The sequence below is a fragment of the Alosa alosa genome, chromosome 12 (assembly GCF_017589495.1).
Source record: "Alosa alosa isolate M-15738 ecotype Scorff River chromosome 12, AALO_Geno_1.1, whole genome shotgun sequence".
Lineage (NCBI taxonomy): Eukaryota > Metazoa > Chordata > Actinopteri > Clupeiformes > Clupeidae > Alosa > Alosa alosa.
This window is the reverse complement of record NC_063200.1, coordinates 29,110,063-29,129,834: the sequence shown is the minus strand read 5'-3', so window position 1 is coordinate 29,129,834 and position 19,772 is coordinate 29,110,063. Positions and strand designations below refer to the sequence as shown.

Genomic DNA, 19,772 nt, shown 5'->3' with positions numbered 1-19,772 from the left:
ATGAGTCCATCTTCCATACATTGTCTCCTTTAGGTCCGGATTGACCCTGGGGTCCAGGCAGGCCTCGGTCTCCCTTCTCTCCCTGTTCTCCGGGCGGTCCGATCAATCCAATAAGACCTGGGTGACCCTGCGGATTGACCAAACACACAACCAAATGTCTCAGTCAAAACTACGCACAGACACACACACACACACACACACACACACACACACACACACACTCATGCACACACACATACGCTTCTCTTCATCCTCCACGCCAGTCAAACACTCATCAGTGAGTTCCGACAGCTTCTCTCGCCTCTCTGTCAGCGTCTGCTAAGCCTGGAGATTCTACAGAGATTCGACGCTGAAACTAGGAGAGAGCATGTGTAGCGCTGAGCTGTCTAGCCCGTAAGATCATTACAACAGACACATGGCGAAAAGCTCTATGCAGCAGAGAGACCTCATCAAGCGATAAGGACGAGATGCAAGACATTGCCGAAGGTTTCAGCTGTCAATCACAACCGTCTGACAGGGGAAACGGGGGAAAAGCTCGGACGAGATTATTTATTAATTAGCGATCAGTTACGGGGCGCTTTCTGAGGAGCTCACCTTTTCACCTTTCAGACCACTGTCTCCCTTCAGTCCTGGCAGGCCGGGAGGACCCTGTCGACAAGACGAGGAACAGGGGGATGAAAGAGAGAGAAATGAGGGTAAAAGGGGAACAAAGAGGAGGGGGGGGGAGAAGGAGGGAAACAGAAGGAACAGAGAGAGTGAGACAAATGGGTTTAGTTTCTGTGGTAAATGATCCTCTCATTTGTATGCATAAAACTGCGAGAAGACAGAGAGCCTACCATGGGTCCTGGTGGTCCATCAGGGCCGGGGGAACCGGGAAGACCTTGTTCTCCCTACACAGAATCACACAGAATCAGACCAAAGTACAAGCTAAGTCCTTCTATGGGCTTAGCACTGGCAAAATACTTCAAAACCTTCAAAACCTCAATATATCGACCTCTAAAGTAGAGACATATTTTTCAATCTTATTCCGCTTGTTTAGAACAAACATGATGCACTTCCAAAGCTCCAGAATCAACAAGGAAATCATCTGTATTAGGTTTGCAGTTAAGCTGCTAGAAAATCCAATTACGTCCTGTAAGGATTAGGGGGACTCACCACTGGACCGGGGATGCCTCTCAGACCCTCAGAGCCGGGTTTGCCAGGAGCGCCTTGAGGTCCAACTGGGCCAGTCTTTCCAGGAGGACCGTCCAGACCAGACTCACCCTAAGAAACAATCAACAACATCCTTGGTGGTTTGTGTTTGTGTGTTTGTATGCCTTGTCCCACTTCTTGGCCTTGCTTTGTGAGCGTTGCTGTATGTGTGTGTGTGTGTGTGTGTGTGTGTGTGTGTGTGTGTGTGTATGTGTGTGTGTGTGTGTGTCTGTGTGTGTGTCTGTGTCTGTATGTGCATGTGTGTGTGTGTGTGTGTGTGTGTGTGTGTGTGTGTGTGTGTTTGTGTGTGTGTGTGTGTGTGTTTGTAGGCGCGCGAGTGTTTGTGTGTTTTAAATCTCTGTGTTTGTTTCTCACCTTGGCTCCTTTCTCTCCCTGTCTTCCCTCAGGCCCAGCAGGTCCAGGCGGACCCTACACAGAGAACAGAGAAAGAGAAAGAGAGAGAGAGAGAGGAGAGAGAGATAGAGAGAGAGATAGAGAGAGAGCGAGAGAGAGAGAATAATTGAAGAGAGATAAGGTGACATTCTCTGGCTCACACACGAAACAGCACAATGAAGTAGGTCTGATAAGAAATGCCTACCCTCTTTCCTGGTGGTCCAGAAGGACCTGCCTCACCAGTGGGTCCAGGGGAACCCTAAAAGACAGAGGAGACAGAGAGACAGAGAAAGAGAGAGGGAAAGAACGAGGGAAAGAGAGAAATTATGCATCAGATATCAGATACACAATAATAGACATTCTAAAATATCATGTTTGCATAGAGTCACAAATATCTTCCTTCCATCAAGTCATAAATATCCCAGTCACAAATGGATGGGATGAGTAAGTGTGACGCATCCTCACCGGCTGACCAGCCTCTCCGTCATCACCCTTGTCACCAGGTAATCCATCCAAACCCTACAGGGAGGAGATGCTTGTTAATGGCTTGTCAATAGGTGCTTGAGTAACAGAGTGGTATAATGGTAAGGCAAAGCAAGTTTATTTATAGCACACTAAAGGTCATTCAGCAGATGAGCAAACTTAAACTTAAGAGTAAGTAAATCATGTTTGCTTATGAGTCTATTTCTGAGTTCATAATTTAATATGTTATTTGATCTGAATCTATCTTTCCAGCAAGAGGACTTACAGCGGGACCAGGCTCGCCAGGAGGACCAGGATCACCAGGGAAACCGCTTGGACCCTGGGAACAAACATCAGCATCACCACTCATTAGTGTCCGGCCAATCAAGCACATGAACGCATAAGCCTCATACAGAGCTGCACTGTGTCAGAACTGGACAGGCACTCACAGGGCTGCCTTTAGGACCGTCATCTCCGGGTGGGCCTTTGGGACCGGGAGGTCCAGCAGCTCCAGCAGGACCACCTTCTCCCTTCTCTCCACGCTCGCCTCTTGGACCCTGGACCAGAGCAGAACATTAGCAACTAGCAATCAGCACCCCATCAGTACTCAGCTGGATGATAATGATATTGTGGTGTATAACATTTGTGTTGCACACATAATGTCTCTTGTGTTGTGTTTGGATAAACAATGTTCCTTTTGGAGTCATAGTGTATGGGTGCGGTGTGTTTTAGGTGTGATAGTAGTTGAGGTGGGGTTTATTTGTGTTGTGATTGCAGCTGGTGTGTTGTATTCTGGTATTATAGTTGCGTTTTCATACCGGAGGACCGAGGTCTCCCTGCAGTCCGGGCTCTCCTGCTTCACCGGAATCACCCTGACAAAGACAGACAGCAAGATAGATTGAGTGAGTGAGAGGGATTTGGGGATGTTGGGAACACTGCACTGAAAGTCACTGCTCTTGTCCTTGCACTGCCAGTTGGGGGCAGTCAGTGTGGACATCCATCACACACATACACACACACACACACACACACATCCATGCATTTGTACACAAGTCAGCACTCAGCCACTGTGTAAGCTTCTGTGTGTGAGAGAGAGAGAGTGTGTGTGTGTGTGTGTGTGTGTGTGTGTGTGTGTGTGTGTGTGTGTGTGTGTGTGCGCTGCGTGCGTGCGTGCGTGTCTGCATGCGTGCTACTGCCCCATCCTCTCAGCAGGCATGCCCATATATCAGAGTCTATTTCTCTCCTCTCACATGGTGGCTGTTTTTGCTCCTGAGCCAAAAAGTCTCAGCGATCACTGTCATCAGTGCCTCACCGAGACAGACAGGGAGAAAAAGAGGACCTGAAGTAAAGCGCTCTCTCACAGCAAGCACCTAAATATACATATATTAGAGTTCTACTCTGCTATTGCTTATTAAATCTCCTGCAGTGGAGACTAGACAGTCGCTGTACTTCCCATAATCCTCTCTGTCTCCAGTGGTTAGAGGGACTAATCATTCGGCTGCAGTGGCAGTCACAATATCAACACAAGAGCTTTGAGACACGCTCGTGCTCCTCCAGACTGACAGGACGGAGACTTATTTGACCTCTTGCGCTTGTCTCCCCTAACAGCCACACCGAGCGATGAAGGCTGTTTACTATCCCATCATGCTCTTCACTCCTCGTCCACTCAGGTCCAATTCATTTTACTGCCTTCCCTCATCCTTGATGTCCCCCCCCCTCAAATTCTGTGCACTTATCCCCTCCTCTGGCCCTAGATGATACATTACGCCATGGCCGCATCCATAGGACAGAAAAGAGTGAGAAGAGGGGGGGGCTGAAGAAAAGGGATGGAGGTGCTCGTATCGACCGGGGAAGATAACAAATCACACCATCATCATCGCTGGAGAGAAAAGTGCTGAGGGGGTTGGACGGAGGGCAGGGGCTGGCAACGCTCTCAGCAAACACACACACACACACACACACACACACAGCTCAGAAGAGGTACTTAAATAATACAAAGTTGCCTTACTGAGGACAGGCCACACACTCGCATGAATTCTTGTGCACACACACACAGACACACACACATTCTTCCTATCACACATCTATTAGAGTGAAAGTGCAAAAGAGGTTTTAGCGCTTTAAACTTGATCATTCGGCTGAATGGCCGGTTGAAATATTAATGAAGCTGCAGAGCTTTAGAGTGCTTTTAGCATCTCCGCTCAGGCGGCCTGCAGTCTCACACTCAGAGCATAGCCTTCTGCTACTGCAGCTCCGACTGACACGCACGCACGCATGCACGCACGCATATACCATCACATATATATGTGTGTAAGTGTGTAGATATGGTGAGTTTTTGGGACAAAGATACAGGAATTACAGTATTTCACTGTATGCGGGTGGGGTTAGTGAAATACCTTCTCTCCAACAGCTCCGGGGTTACCGATGCCACCTGGAGGTCCTTGGGGTCCATCTGCTCCTGTGGGTCCGGCAGGGCCTCTGGGTCCAGGAGGACCAGGGGGACCCTAGAGAGAGAGAGAGAGAGAGAGAGAGAGAGAGAGATATTTTAACATCTGACTCGGAAACAACCACACAGGGAGGGAAGAAGTGAACATTAACACTTTCAGAAGAGCTTTCTCACCATCTGACCCACGTCACCAGTCTCTCCCTTCTCGCCTGGAGGTCCTGGCAGACCCTGTGTGTTAGAATTTAAATGGAAAAAAAAACACACCAATAAGAGATCAGAACTGAGACCGCCAACACTCCACCACCCACCTCACCAAGAGCACAGCATCACAGAGCATCACACAGTCATCCGTGAGTCACATCTCCCCCTATTTAGCATTCAACATTCCATTAGCACCTTCTGTAGCCATGACACATACATCCCCCTCTCGCTATATTGCTAATGTCTACTGCTGGCCTTTTGATGCTAGCATTCTTGGACAATACTGGCTCCGTACTGATGATTCTGATTTGAGTGTAGGATGGATGGCTGTTGAAAAGATGAGTGTTGGAATGGATTGTGTATGTCCAAGTGGTCAGTTGTCTCTGACCTGTAGACCGACGGGACCTGGAGGTCCGGGGAATCCTCGGGAGCCTTCGTCTCCCTTCTGACCGAACAGACCCTGCTGACCTCTGGGTCCGGGCTCGCCGTCCGCTCCCTGTGCCCCACAGAGACAGGAAGAAGGAAAGAAGGGAGAGAGAGAGATGGTTGGATGAGCAAAGAAAATGTGTAATCTGTCAAAGCAGGGAACGATCACAAATGACAATAACACAGTAACACAAGGATGTGAAGGTGATGTGAAGGTGTGCCACTCACAGATGGACCGGGCTGACCAACGGGACCTTGTGGTCCAGTAGGACCAGGGGGACCCTAGAGAGAAAGATAACAATGGAAAGCAATGAGGCATTATTAACCATGGCTCCATAAGGAGATGAGGCTTATACAATACATCTTTAGCCTGGAAAAGAACAATGGACGGGACGTAATATGCTGATGAGGTGCAATGTGAATGATGGCCGTGCAACTTACATGTTCTCCTTTCTCTCCTTTGCTTCCCTTCTGTCCAGGCTCACCAAGCTCTCCCTGAGGACATGAAGCAGAGAGAGGAGTGTGCGTCAGAATATATGACCACATAACAACATGTCAGCCCTGTGGACAGCATAGGGGGATTTGATCTAAGGCAGGAGTCACAGGTGCACACATATTGTGTATGTGTGTGTGTGTGTGTGTGTGTGTGTGTGTGTGTGTGTGTGTGTGTGTGTGCATGTGTGTGTGTGTGTGTGTGTGTGTGTGTGTGTGTGTGAATGATGATCAAATGCTTGATCCGCACCAACCATGTGTGTGTGTGTGTGGTGTGTGTGTGTGTGTGTGTGTGTGTGTGTGTGTGTGTGTGTGTGTGTGTGTGTGTGTGTGTGTGTGTGTCTGTGTGACAGTGTGTGCGCGCACCAGAATAAGAATAAGCCTGTTTGGCTTAGAGTATGTCGGGATGCAGTGAGCATTAGCAGATGAGCTTCTTTTGATGTACATGGGTGTGTTGACATCTGTGTATTGAGGATTTGTGTGCTGGAACTTATGTGTGTCTAGGTGTGTGTGTGTGTGTGTGTGTGTTCAATTAGTCTCACACATCCCATCCCAGCACCCCACCATTCAGAGATGGGAGTTTAATGAGATTAAGAAGCTGACAATATCTCTGAGGAGAGGAGATTCAATTAAGACAGATATCCCTTCAAAATTAATGTGTGATGTGCCAGTGAGTGTGCACGGGTGTGTGAGAGACAGACACAGTGGGGTGTGGGATGTCTGTTCTATTGAAAAAAAAACACTGCCTGACACACCGTCTCTCTGAAAATCCATCCCTGAAATAATTCAACTGCCTGTCGTTGGTATCCAAACCTCCAGCAGATATTGTTGACTGCAGCCTCCTCCCTTTCAATTATTTAAATTTGTCATTTGTCATTTGCTACAACGTTTCTTACACTGTACTATATTACATTTCTGTTCTTACACTCTGTACATCTAACATAAAGAAGTTTCAGTCAGTGACAGGCATGTACTTCATTTGTGTCATTATAGCATTTCGCTGAAGCTTATAGCTAATGGAATGTGTATTGAATGGACCTGAGGTTTCCAGGTAATGTAAATGTGTGTGTGTGTGTGTGTGTGTGTGTGTGTGTTGGAAGGAGAGTTGCAGAGACACAATGGTGTATCAGTAAATGTGTAATGGGAACATGTTTAATATAGAGGGAGACAAAATGCAATACCCCACTGCCACCTCTTACCTTATCTCCATCCTCTCCAGGGGGTCCGAGAGGTCCAGCAGGCCCGGGCAGGCCTACTGGTCCCTGGATGCCATCGCGACCAGCAGGGCCCTGGGGTCCTTTCTCTCCCTATGAAATCAAAGATTGACATTGAGGCAAGAACACACACAAACACACACACAAATCTCACTCTCTCTCTCTCTCTCTCTCTCTCTCTCTCTCTCTCTCTCACACACACTCACACACACACACACAAAAAACTCTTTCATTCACCAAATCAGCCACATTAGTAAAGTACAGAGGCTTGAAAGCTATCTGGCTCATACAATACAAACCACCACTGACACCTCGACACCCTGAGTGAACATCACTTAAACTAATCTAAGCCACAGGCATGAATGAGATGTGAGGCCGTCAGCATACAGCTCTTCTGTGGCTCATGCCAGGGCAGATTGAGTGTGGTCTTGTACCATCCTAACTGCCAGTTGGCCCCTCAAGGTGGAGAAGTGATGAGCAAGTAATGCTCAACTCGTAACATATTTATGAAATGTCGGGTGTCTACGACGCTGTGTGGTGCCGTCTGGGCACAACTGTGCTCAAGGGACGTAGCCCACATAAACATGCACACACACGCATGCATATGCACACACACACACACACACAAAATGTATGCACACACATACATACACTTGCATTTATACGTCCAAAACGGTGGCACTGTCTGGGTAAACTCTACTCAAGGGACATAACCCTCATAAACATGTACGCATGCACTCACGTGTGCACACACACACACACACACACACACACACACAGGCATTCATGGACTTGCATGCGTAAGCACACATAAACACACACACACACACACACAACAAACTTACTGGTGCTCCCTTCTCGCCAGTGGGACCGGGAGGTCCCTGCGGTCCAGGCCGACCTGGCAGACCAGTGGGTCCAGCTGGGCCAGCAGGACCACGCTCACCAGGAGAGCCCTGCCAGGAGAAAGAGAGGAAAAAAGGAGAGGGAAGAAGAAGAGATGGAGAGATGGAGAAATATGAAAGAGAGAGGACGAAAGAAAGAGAGTGACCAAAACCGTTCGATCAGGGCCCATGATTATTGAGTTACGCCCTTCTTATTTATTTATAAGGAAATCTTTTATGTATGCATGAAAGCTGGTGGAGAATATTTCACCTCTACAATAAAGTCGGAAAGTGATGACATGGACAATACATTTCAGTAATGTAGTTAGGCGTGAATTATTTAACTGCACATATCTTATTACCTTATATAACGCAACTGTAACATCAAATTGTAAGGGAACATACAGAATCTTACGAAAACAGGGATAGAGAGTGAAAGGAGAGATGGAATGAGAGAAAAAGACAGCGCTAATAATGGAGGGGAGTAATTAGAGAAACACACATCTCTCAGACGAGGGAGATAGCCACTGTTGACAGAGCCACTAACAAGCAATAGATGGGCCGAGAAACAGAGTCAAAAGCAGAGAGATGAGAGGAGATGAAAAGAGAGAAGAAAAGAAACATGGGGAGAAAGAGTGGGGAGAGTGTACTCACAGCAGGACCAGGTGGACCAGGGGGTCCCTCGCTTCCTTTCAGACCATCGGCTCCCTGAGGAGAGGAGAACACAGCACACACACACCCACACACACACACACACACACACACACACACAGTTTCAGCAATACACCTGCAACACAACACACACTCCTCCAACCTGCTCACTCCAAACTCCAAACTTAATTCAAAACTCACTCTACTAAAATAACAACAAAATGTGCATTACATACAGTGCATGTGATGGCAATCAGATTAAATCATTTAAATGGCAGGCAAAGTCCAACTAAAGCTAATGAGAAGGCTCTAATACTCACCGTTGCACCTGGAAGACCACGTTCTCCTGGGAAGCCTCTCATGCCAGGTGGACCATCTTTACCAGAGGGGCCAGCAGGACCTGGATCTCCCTACAGAACACAAGGAAATGAGCCGTTAAGACCAGACTGACCTCAGTGGAACAGAGTAGGCTGTAAGAGTCCAATTATGGCATCTAAGAATCCATTCTCTGTATAACACTCCATAAAACTCCACAAGTTCAAAATGTGCCTGCAGTAAATGTCACACACTGGTACACAATCCTAAAGTACAGTGGTAAATCTTACATTATGTGGTGATGGTTGGTTGTCAGACTACATGACAGTTTACTTGCGGTCACTCACCTTGGCTCCTTCCTTTCCGGCAGCTCCTGGCAGACCCTGCTCACCTGGAGGGCCTGGGGGTCCAGGGTGCCCTCGGTCTCCCATTGGTCCAGTCTCACCTGTGGGGCCCTGAGGACAGAGAAGTGCATTATGGGTAAGTGCTATTTTGTGCACCAAAATAGATCTGTGCAGATCAGTGAACTTTCATCAGAGTGGCATCAGCTAACTGTAGCATCAATGCAGCATCAGTGTGTGTCTTACTGTCGGTGAGGTTAGGTGTATTTGCATGTGTGTGGGCATGCATGTGTCCTTGTGTGTGAATGTACATTTTGCGGGTGTTGGCCTGCATATCCTTAGGTGTGGGAGATAGGAACACAGAAAGCGAGACTGTGTGTGAAAGTGTGTGTGTTTAAGTGTGTTGGAGTGTGTGTGTGTGTGTGTGTGTGTGTGTGTGTGTGTGTGTGTGTGTGTGTGTGTGTGTGTGTGTGTGTGTGTGTGTGTGTGTGTATGTGCATTAGCATCGAGAGAGTGGTGCCATGTTGACTGTGCATGCATAATGTATGAGGACTCTGAGTGCTAACACATCCAACAATCAACAGGCGCGCGAGTCACGGCCGTCAGCAAAGATCAGGACAAACAAGGGCCAGGCTTGGCTTAATGACCACCTCTTGAACCCCTTCAGCCTTTACAGTGACAGTCTAGGCTGAGGGCGCAGGAGGGTGTGTGTGTTTTGTGTGTGTGTGTGTGTGTGTGTGTGTGTGTTTGTGTGTGTGTTTGTGTGTGTGTATGTGAGAGAGAGTGTGAGAGTTAAAACACTTTTTAACTCTCGTTTAAACACTTAAAGTGGAGAGAGCGTTTTGAAACATACACCTTTATGAATATGCATGGGCTTTAAAGAGCATCTCCTCCACCAGTCAGAAAGCTTCAGGGACTTCAGGGAGCTCGACAGGAAACTCCAGACTGACTCTTTCTGTCTGCCTCTCTCTCTCTGTCTGTCTCTCTCTCTGTCTCTTTTTCTCTCATCAGACAGTCACGACTAAAGCAACAACACACAGTCACATCAACGGGGCACCGACACACTCTAGCAATCCACACACACACACACAAACACACCCCCCCAAACACACAAACACCCCCACACACACACACACACACACATACAGAGAGACAATCTGTGCATGGTAGAGGTGGATTTGTGGCGCTATGGCAACTCAGTAACATGGTGCTCCATTGCTCTAATGGGGTGATGGAGGACCATCTTTAGGAGGTTCCACTTTAGGAACACCTTGTTAGGGGGAGCTCGTTAGGGATGGAGTCAACTGCTCTGTGCTAAGTGGGCTTCTCACCTGAGGTCCAACCACACCAGGAGGTCCTGGAGGTCCAGTCTTGCCTTGGAAACCCTGGGGAGATAGGACAGGTCATGATAAGTGTGCAAGTCACAATGTGTCTGAGTAAACGTGTGTGTGTGTGAGTGTGTGAGTGTGTGTGTGTGTGTGTGTGTGTGTGTGTGTGTGTGTGTGTCCATGTGTGAGTGTGCGGGTATGGTTGGGTGCGTTGGATACTTACAGTCTCTCCTCTCTGTCCTGGATGTCCGGGCAGTCCATCTTTCCCAGCTGGCCCCTACACAAACAAACAAACAAACAAAACAAAATGAGCAAAAACAGACGAACTGTGCCGGTGACCAACCTGGCTACATGGACTATTCCACTCCACTTTATCCTTTCATCCTTCTGTTTATCTTAAGAAATTGAAGAAACCATTTACCAAATGATATTGTCATGCTTTTTCTTGCCTCAGAGTGGTTCGTATCGTTACCAGTCCACTTAACACAAAAACTAATTGTTGAGATGCTTTGTAGTGTTCACACTTACAGGGGGTCCCTTTGGTCCGGGGAATCCAGTTGGACCCTGAGGCCCTGGCAGACCCTGCAAGAAACAAAGCAAAGATTGGGGATTTAGACCACAACTCTTCACATCCACATCAGAGACCAACTCACGCACCAGTCAGTGTTGATCATGCAGAGTGTAGATGGGAAATTGACTTACCCGTTCACCGGGAGGTCCTGGGGGGCCGTCGCTTCCTGAGTTACCCTGTTGGGAAGAACCAAAAAATCGTCAGATTCCAAAAAAAATCTTTACAAAAAGCACTAAATGCATAACAATATCAATTGTTTCACCGTTTTGCTACTTCATCATGTAATTGCAGAGGAGGACAGAGTACACAGCTTCATTACTTGAGTAAAAGTACAGATACCCTTTGCTAAATTTTACTCAAGTACAAGTAAAAGTACAACTTAATGTAAAAGTACTGAAGTACTTAAGTAAAAGTACTGAAGTACTTTTTTTTTTTAAAGTACTTGGGTATCAAGAGTACAAGAGTAGCCTAATTTTTTTTTTTTTTTCAAATATTGCATTACTACTGCCACAGTGCTTACATTTCTGTATAGAAACGTCATACATGGAGTTATGAAAAATGTTAATCTTAATACCTTGGAGAATGTAAAAGGAATTGAAAGTAAAATCAAGTAATTTTCATCTTTTTACCATGTTGCCAGGGATGGGCAGTATTTCTAATACATGTATTTAAAATATGTATTTCAAATACAAAATACTATTTTGTAATTGAAACAGATTGAAGCGAAAACTATCATTAACTTGTTCAGAAAATTGAAATAGTCTGGTGAGGTGGGGCCACAGGTTGGCACATTCCCGGGATGGACCTGCTGCGTCTTCATCCATTGTTTCGTTCATGGTTTCATCTCTTATCTAAATCTGACCATGGAGTTGACTTTGGCAGAAAGCTGAAGGTGATTGCTGATAGGCTGTCCCAATCAGAGGCGCCTGCACAATCCAATCACGTTTGAGAGGGAAACAACACATTGATAGCCTAGAAATCTAGACACACCCTAGTGGCAGCAAATTAATTTGCTCAGCCTGTACGTTTAGTATCAAACCATAAGGATTTCTATTGGCTGACGCCGTGGACTTCATCCAATCACAGCGCTCTATTTTGTTAGAGAGTCTTAAGGCGGGCTTAACAGGATAACGACAGTCCTGTGACGGTGAACAACAAGGAAGGTGGCTATGGCTAACGAAGAGCGGTTGTTTGAATCAGCGTTGGCGTCAACTTTGGAGGAGTTGGACTTGTGCTTTTCTTTGAAAGTTGAGCAACACAATGCACTTAAGTAATTCCTTTCGAAGAAGGATGTATTTGCCGTTTTGCCGACCGGATATGGATATGGTCGTAGCGCTGACCTATTGCATGCCTAGGCAGTTTGAAAGACAATTCTCTGCCCGCCCCATGGATTAAGCGAGGTAAATGGTTCGACTCCAGACTATACATTTCAATGATATAGGATGGCCCGCCAGGCTAACAAATTGAGGATTTCCGAGATTTTTCTTTTTTCCTTTTTTTTTAGAAGAAGTAACGGGTACTCACGGTTATGGATAGAAATGTAGTGGAGTAAAGAGTACAATATTTGCCTCTCAAATGTACTTGAGTAAAGTCATGAGTACTCCTCAAAAATGATACTCGAGTAAAGTACAGATCCCTCAAAATTGTACTCAAGTACTGTACTCAAGTGAATGTACTCCGTTACTGTCCGGCTCTGTGTAATTGTGATATTAACATTGTGCCATAATTGTTAGCGTTGTCAGTCTACTCATTATGGTCTACTTATCACGCCTACTCATCTAATGCCCTTACGCATCACAAGTGTTCTGAGCATCAAACTGTCTTGTGTAAGACAGGCAGACAGACTCCATCTAATTTGAACAGACTAAAAACAACAGCTCCCTTTAGCCCTCCACAACTCCAGGCCAATTGGTGCAGAGGTGTTTTCTTTGGGAGGGGGGTAGGCCACAGGCAGGTGTTAGACTGTACTGCTGATATGTCTCGAGACGCCTGATTGCACAACCTCCAGCAAGTAACTCAGACCTTTGTTTCAGTGTGCCAGAAAGGATTTAGATTTAGATTTGAGATTTACACCGTTCCAAATTTTATTGATGAAAGCCTTTTTGTGTTTCAGCCTTTATATTCCCTGGTCCTCAGCTCATTTATTCAGGTTTGTAGCTCCAATTGCTTTTGACTGCTAAGGTTATGAATGGTGTGCAACTTAAATGTTCTTAAGTTCAAGCTCTTTTTCTTGGTCCAGAGAAAACACACACCCACAATTGTGCAAAATGTGTATGTCACACTATTGATTTTGACACCCGTTTGATCAATTTATGTTACATTTTGTAGCATGACCTTTCAAATTTTCCCACACAAGGGGGAAATACAGGACTACCCAAAAGAGGGTTGCCAGATATCTAAGCTTATAAACAGCTTTTCCTCCTAACTGGGCCTGCGTCCCATGTGTTACTCTGATCCCCCTCCCTGGTTACAGGGGCCAGTCTTGAACAGGCTCCAGTGCTCTGTTCTGACATAGCAGGAAGCAGCTAGCGCAGATGGACTTCTTCCACAAGTGCTTCTAATAAAGCAGAAACTCTGACCCTTCAGGCTCCTCCTCCCTGACCTCTGACCCCCACTCACCTTTGGTCCAGCTTTTCCTGTTGGACCCCTGGGTCCCCTCTCTCCACGTGGTCCCTGCAGGCAGACGAGAGAGAAGATGGGGGAGAAAAAAAGACATGAATCTCAGGTGAAGGCTTTCTCCTTGGCCATTATTAGCATTGGCAGGTGCACGCTACAGAAGTAGGGGTCAAAGGTTGCCAGCAGCAGGAGACTCACCGTTGGTCCTCTCTGACCTCTTGGGCCTGGCTTGCCTGCTGTTCCCTGTGTCAGGGGAAGGATAAAGACAGAGAGGGGGGAAATACAGGAGATAGAGAAAGAGAGGGATAGAGAGAGAGAGAGAGAGAGAGAGAGAGAGAGAGAAGAGAGAGAGAGAAAAAAGGAAGTTATTAAATGAGGAAGGATACATTATTTTTTTTAATTTTAACTGAGGATACATGATTGCATGAGCACGCCGATAAGCGTGTCAGTGTTTACCCACTGTACATACTAATTAAACACCTCACACAGAACTGGGAGAGGCCAGTGGAAGGCAGTAGAGTAAACATACAGCAACAAACTGTGTTTTTTTCTCAAACTCATCAGGAAATAATCTTTAAATAACCTGAGGTAGCTTAAGAAATAATTTCACAGGGCATATTTATGATTTATGGACGCCTCTTTCAGATCTGTGCTCTGTTTAAACATTAAGATTGTGTTTGTGTGGCTGCAACATTAAAATAAGTCCCTCGCCATATCCCACTAAATAAATGGGGAAAGACACAGATTTAATGAGATATTAGTCATTATTAAAACATAACAACACGGTGTGGGGATAATCAGGTTGCTTATCCAGCAGCAACAATGCGCTGAATCTGAAAATAAAGAGTTTGGGAGTAGAGTTTGTTAAGTGAGATGAAAAGTTTTGCCCACGATGCAAAATTAATGAGGAGACTGATGTTGGCATTAGAGGATTCTGCATGCACAACTGAGCATCTGAGAGCGGTAATGCCAACGCCATTATCCTCCTGTGTGTGTGTGTGTGTGTGTGTGTGTATGTGTGAGCATGGGTGTGTGTGTGTGTGTGTGTGTGTGTGTGTGTGTGTGTTTGTGTCGAGTAATCTGGTGTGTGTATCGGTGAAGATTAGTAGACTATTTGGTGTTTATGTTTGACTTGGCTTGTCTGTACTGCTTTGAATGTGTAAACTAATGAGGATTTTGCAGGGATATTCGGGATCACACACTACAGAATGAATTTCAGGGAGAGAGCGAGCGGCGAGCAATGCAGAAAAAAAATGTGTGCGTGTGTGTGTGTGTGTATCTGCATGTGTGTGTGGGTAATGAGTGTAGCATACATATAGCAGCATGTAGGTGAAGTGTGTTTGTAGCAAGTTTGACACATACCCTGGTGCCCTTATCTCCATTGGCGCCTGGGAATCCTTGGAATCCCTGAGAACCCTGCAGAGGAGAAAGATAGATACATACACACACACACACACACACACACACACACACACACACACACACACACACACACAAAAAGAGAGAGAGAGGGAGAGAGAGAGATTAACTGCAGGTCCATCAAAGAGCGGGGAGGAGAGGAAAATGTGCTGGTGCAGCAGTGCATCCTGGGTTGTGGGCGAGCGGAGGCCTGACACCACGAGGTGCAGTACGGAGGGGAGAGCAGCTTTGATCAGGAAGTTCAAACATGGCCCTCCTCACCCATCACCACAAACCCACCCCACCCAGCCCTGAAAACCTCTAACCCGACAAGCACTACCTCAACTCAAACAGAAAGCACTGACAGACACACACACACACACACACACACACACACACAACACAGCAGTCATATACACAAACTTTTGCATCCACACCTGCACACCTGCACACACACACACACACACACACACACACACACACACGGATGCAACCCAGAACTGCCCCAAAAAAGAAACATAGCAGGCAGGCACAAAACAAACACACACACAAAACACCCAAAAGAGGAGGAGAGGGTCGATCGATCTTACCTTTGGTCCTTGTCTTCCTGGGTAACCTGGCAACCCGGGCACACCCAATTTACCCTGGAAATCAAGAGGAATATCACACTGAGCATCCAACACCAACATCCTAATTCAATCCAACCTGTCCACCACCTTACTGAACAACACTGTCATTTCTTCTCCTCTCTTCCCCAGTTTCACCTATCCAGGTCACTGCAAACTTAATATAGTTTCCTCCACGTGTGTGACTGTGGGCAGTGTGTGTGTGTGTGTGTGTGTGTGTGTGTGTATGGGGGACAGGGTTCCTTAAAATAACTTGGAGGTCTGTAAGTGAGCCCCCAGTGTGATTGTCAAGAGCAGGTTCCTGAAATAGTCCCCCTAAATGAGGCACGGGGAGTGTTGGTGTGGAGACGGGCTTTAATTAAGATGCGCCGACATCTCCACAGGGACAGGTGGAGAGGGCTAGCGTCCACCTGCTGCACACTAACAGCTAGTGCTGTCACTTATTTGGGCCTACCTGACCTGAAGTTTCTAGGGTACAGGAAACAAGCAGGAGTAATTACGAACACACACACACACACACACACACACACACACACACACACACACACACACACAAACATATACAGACTCCTGCACACACACATTAATACTTCTTTACTTCTTCGCATACAGACAAATGTCACACAGACAGACATGGCAAGTGTAGCTTTTTTCAACACACACAAACACACACCTTTTCTCCATTTACTCCAAGAGGACCAGAGTCTCCAGGGAGACCTGACCTTCCTTTGGGTCCCTCAGGACCGTCCTCTCCTCTGGGTCCAGCAGGTCCGAGCTCTCCCTGAAGACACACCACACAACAGATAAATAAATGTGCTATATATGACTACCGTTAGGTCTTTTACTGCTGACTTCCAAAAAAACCTCTCTTGTTCAGCAAAACAAATACAGTTTCGTTCAGTTTTTATACACCCATCTCTCTCTTTCACATCTATCCGCATTTAAACACACACACATAGATAGATAGATAGATAGATAGATAGATAGATAGATAGATATAGACAACACAAACACATTCTTTAACAGCAGAAAGAGTAATTAAAGTATATAATATAAAAACACAACTAAGCAATAAGGACAGTAGAAGATAAAGAATATGCTAAATATACTAAAATACAAAGTATACTAACTAACACTTAATCTAAATCAATTCTAAAAACAGTATCCACATAGTGGTGATTAATCAATCAGAGGCGCTTGCAATGACTGAGGCAGGGACTGAGCCTGTGATTCTCTGTGCATAGTAAGGTATGGTAAGGTGCTCTAAGGTGCTCTGTGTGAATGAGTGTCATGGTGGTAGTGCAATGGTGATAGTGGTCATGGTGCAAATGAGTAAGTCCAACAGTGCAACAATGCAGAAATAAAGTAAAGTAAAGTCTATATATCTATATATTTAACTATTAAAAGAAAATGTATAAGTGTGGCCACAGTTCGGCTGTGGCATGGAGGGGCGGGGGGGTTATGCATATGTGCTAATGTGCTAATATAGCACGCAAACAGTGAGGCATAAAGACAGTGGTAAAAGTGGCTAGTGGACAGACAGTATACAAACATGGAGGGGGTGAAGAGGCAGACAGACTATGCAGAGAAGTCTATCTCTCCTCTTCCCTTAAGTGAGGCATTGAACAGTTCAATGGCCCTGGGGACAAATGACTTTCTCAGTCTGTCAGTTGTGCAAGGCAGTGAGCGAAGTCTCCAGCTGAGAAACAAACACTAAGACACGGAGCTGCTGAGTAGGCTGCCACACTTGACGGCGCCGGAACCGGAGACATACACACACACACACACACACACACACACACACACACACACACACACACACACACACACACACACACACACACACACAGGCACACTTTCTTGCAGGGGTGCATTACAATTCCGGTCAGACCCGAGAAGTAAGTTTTGGACTCAATCTCTTGACTTTCATCAGTCCGCTCCACATCCTTGACTCCCTTTCTTTTGAAGGGATTATTACACACACTGCTCCCTTGCTTGGTTCCTTTAATTCTCTTTCTCCTTTCTTCACTCATTCTCTCCCTCTTTTCCCTCTCTCTCTCTCTCTTTCTCTCTCCCTGATGACTGGGCTGAATAAAGGCATGAATGGGCATAAGACAGGGCTTATTGACTGTGACGGAGGGTTCTGGCGTATAAAGAATAATGGCATTTCATGGAAAGTCCGACTTTCTATATTATATTTCCGCTTTTATGTCAACTGATTTTGTATGAGCTCTGTAAATATATCAAGACTCATCAAATCCCAACAAGGGTGCCAAGATATCCTTGTCCCCACAGGGAAGGTTATTGGTGACTGCAGCAGCCACCATACCTCGAATATATCAAACACACCAAAAAGACCTTTTCTTAATCGTAATTAACAATTCATGGTAATATTATGCCGTTCCTGTCCTTTTGAACTGCATGTAGAATGCAGAAGACTTACTGATGTGATGTCAGATTAAGGCTCTCTCCATACATACATCTGCATCTTAAAAAAGGAAGAAGACTTGCTTCACCTCAGTAATTTGAAAGTGATATTCCGGCACCCAGTCAAGGAGGAACGTAGTGTGTGTGTGTGTGTGTGTGTGTGTGTGTGTGTGTGTGTGTGTGTGTGGGTGAGGGAGAGAGGGCCGGTGAATCGTACACTCCTCTCCCCTGAGGGTGGGAAAGTGTTTGCTCACAGCCCATAACTCAACAGTGACTCAGTGCAGTCACAACAGCTGTATGACACCAGCGGAAAGGGTGACAGTGATCAATGCGATCGATCAGGTTGAGTAAAGGTTACGTCCCAGCAGACCTCTCAAGTCTGCTGCGCATATCACAAAAGAGAAAGGAGGACAGGAGAGAAGAGAGGAGAGGAGGGGAGGGGAGGGAAGGGAGAGGAGGATGGGAGAGACACCCATTAAAGAATAAAACAAGAAAGTTGTGTAAAAGAGAGAGGGCAGGAAAAGAAGAGAAGAGAAGAGAAGAGAAGAGAAGAGAAGAGAAGAGAAGAGAAGGCATGGAATAGAAAGTAGGGTGCAGAGCAGGGAGGGCTAGACGGAGTTGAGAGAGTTCAAAGAGGTGCGAGGAGGGGCAAGGAGCAGTGAGGAGAACAGAGATGAGGAGAACAGAGATGAGGAGGACAGAGAGAGAGATGAGAGATGATGAGGAGAACAGAGATGAGGAGAACAGAGATGAGGAGAAGAGAGATGAGGAGAACAGAGATGAGGAGAACAGAGATGAGGAGAAGAGAGATGAGGAGAAGAGAGATGAGAATAGAGATGAGGAGAACAGAGATGAGGAGAAGAGAGATGAGAATAGAGATGAGGAGAACAGAGATGAGGAGAAGAGAGATGAGGAGAAGAGAGATGAGAATAGAGATGAGGAGAACAGAGATGAGGAGAAGAGAGATGAGAATAGAGATGAGAACAGAGATGAGGAGAAGAGAGATGAGGAGAAGAGAGATGAGAATAGAGAGATGAGGAGAAGAGAGATGAGGAGAAGAGAGATGAGAATAGAGATGAGGAGAAGAGAGATGAGGAGAAGAGAGATGAGGAGAATAGAGATGAGGAGAAGAGAGATGAGGAGAAGAGAGGAGGAGAAGAGAGGATGAAAACAGCAGGGGAGAGAAGAGGAGGAAAAGAGGGAGATGAAGAAGAGGGGAAAGGAGTGGAGTGGGACGGAGAGGGGAGTGGGAGTCTTTGTGAATGTCCTCGTTGACTTGCACAGCATCACACACACACACACACACACACACACAGAGTGTTTGAGACTGTGTACTCGTGTCTGTCATTTAAACTGAGGCTGTAAATAACTGAAAAAAGGACACAAACCAAAGCTGAGCTCTTACCCGGTCGCCCTTTATACCCATGTCTCCCTTAAAGCCTGGGAATCCGTCCTCGCCCTGCAGGAGACACAAAGATGGAGAGAGAGAGAGAGAGAGAGAGAGGAGAGAGAGAGAACTCTTTGTAACTCAATAGCATAAAACACACACAAGAATAACCGAAATTGCAAAAGATACTGCAAAATATTGACTCTTGAAGAAGCACAGGCATGCACACACACACACACACACACACACACACACACACACACACACACACACACACACACACACACACACACACACACACACAGATACATACATACACACATACAATGACTGATAAGTCTCATTTTCTCCAGTGAACTGAAAACAAGTTAAGTGGGTTTATTTTTGGACTAGAGAAACGAGGGAA

At 46.1% G+C, this 19,772-nt stretch overlaps 1 protein-coding gene across 2 annotated transcripts in view; it reads right to left on the bottom strand.

Annotated features, from left to right (window-relative positions):
- col5a1 (procollagen, type V, alpha 1) overlaps window positions 1-19,772 on the bottom strand; it is an 86,090-nt gene that overhangs the window by 10,261 nt on the left and 56,057 nt on the right. For both annotated transcript variants that reach the window (XM_048258149.1, XM_048258150.1), the window contains exons 29-58: window positions 19,385-19,438; window positions 16,226-16,333; window positions 15,517-15,570; window positions 14,891-14,944; window positions 13,727-13,771; window positions 13,532-13,585; window positions 11,044-11,088; window positions 10,870-10,923; window positions 10,565-10,618; window positions 10,345-10,398; window positions 9,020-9,127; window positions 8,678-8,767; window positions 8,361-8,414; window positions 7,671-7,778; window positions 6,811-6,918; window positions 5,561-5,614; window positions 5,348-5,401; window positions 5,082-5,189; window positions 4,667-4,720; window positions 4,443-4,550; window positions 2,865-2,918; window positions 2,496-2,603; window positions 2,333-2,386; window positions 2,050-2,103; window positions 1,790-1,843; window positions 1,567-1,620; window positions 1,156-1,263; window positions 837-890; window positions 595-648; window positions 20-127 (exon numbers count right to left, since the gene is read on the bottom strand). In XM_048258149.1, the coding sequence (XP_048114106.1) occupies window positions 20-127; window positions 595-648; window positions 837-890; window positions 1,156-1,263; window positions 1,567-1,620; window positions 1,790-1,843; window positions 2,050-2,103; window positions 2,333-2,386; window positions 2,496-2,603; window positions 2,865-2,918; window positions 4,443-4,550; window positions 4,667-4,720; window positions 5,082-5,189; window positions 5,348-5,401; window positions 5,561-5,614; window positions 6,811-6,918; window positions 7,671-7,778; window positions 8,361-8,414; window positions 8,678-8,767; window positions 9,020-9,127; window positions 10,345-10,398; window positions 10,565-10,618; window positions 10,870-10,923; window positions 11,044-11,088; window positions 13,532-13,585; window positions 13,727-13,771; window positions 14,891-14,944; window positions 15,517-15,570; window positions 16,226-16,333; window positions 19,385-19,438 (2,124 nt within the window). The remainder of the gene's footprint in view (window positions 1-19; window positions 128-594; window positions 649-836; window positions 891-1,155; window positions 1,264-1,566; window positions 1,621-1,789; window positions 1,844-2,049; window positions 2,104-2,332; window positions 2,387-2,495; window positions 2,604-2,864; window positions 2,919-4,442; window positions 4,551-4,666; window positions 4,721-5,081; window positions 5,190-5,347; window positions 5,402-5,560; window positions 5,615-6,810; window positions 6,919-7,670; window positions 7,779-8,360; window positions 8,415-8,677; window positions 8,768-9,019; window positions 9,128-10,344; window positions 10,399-10,564; window positions 10,619-10,869; window positions 10,924-11,043; window positions 11,089-13,531; window positions 13,586-13,726; window positions 13,772-14,890; window positions 14,945-15,516; window positions 15,571-16,225; window positions 16,334-19,384; window positions 19,439-19,772) is intronic.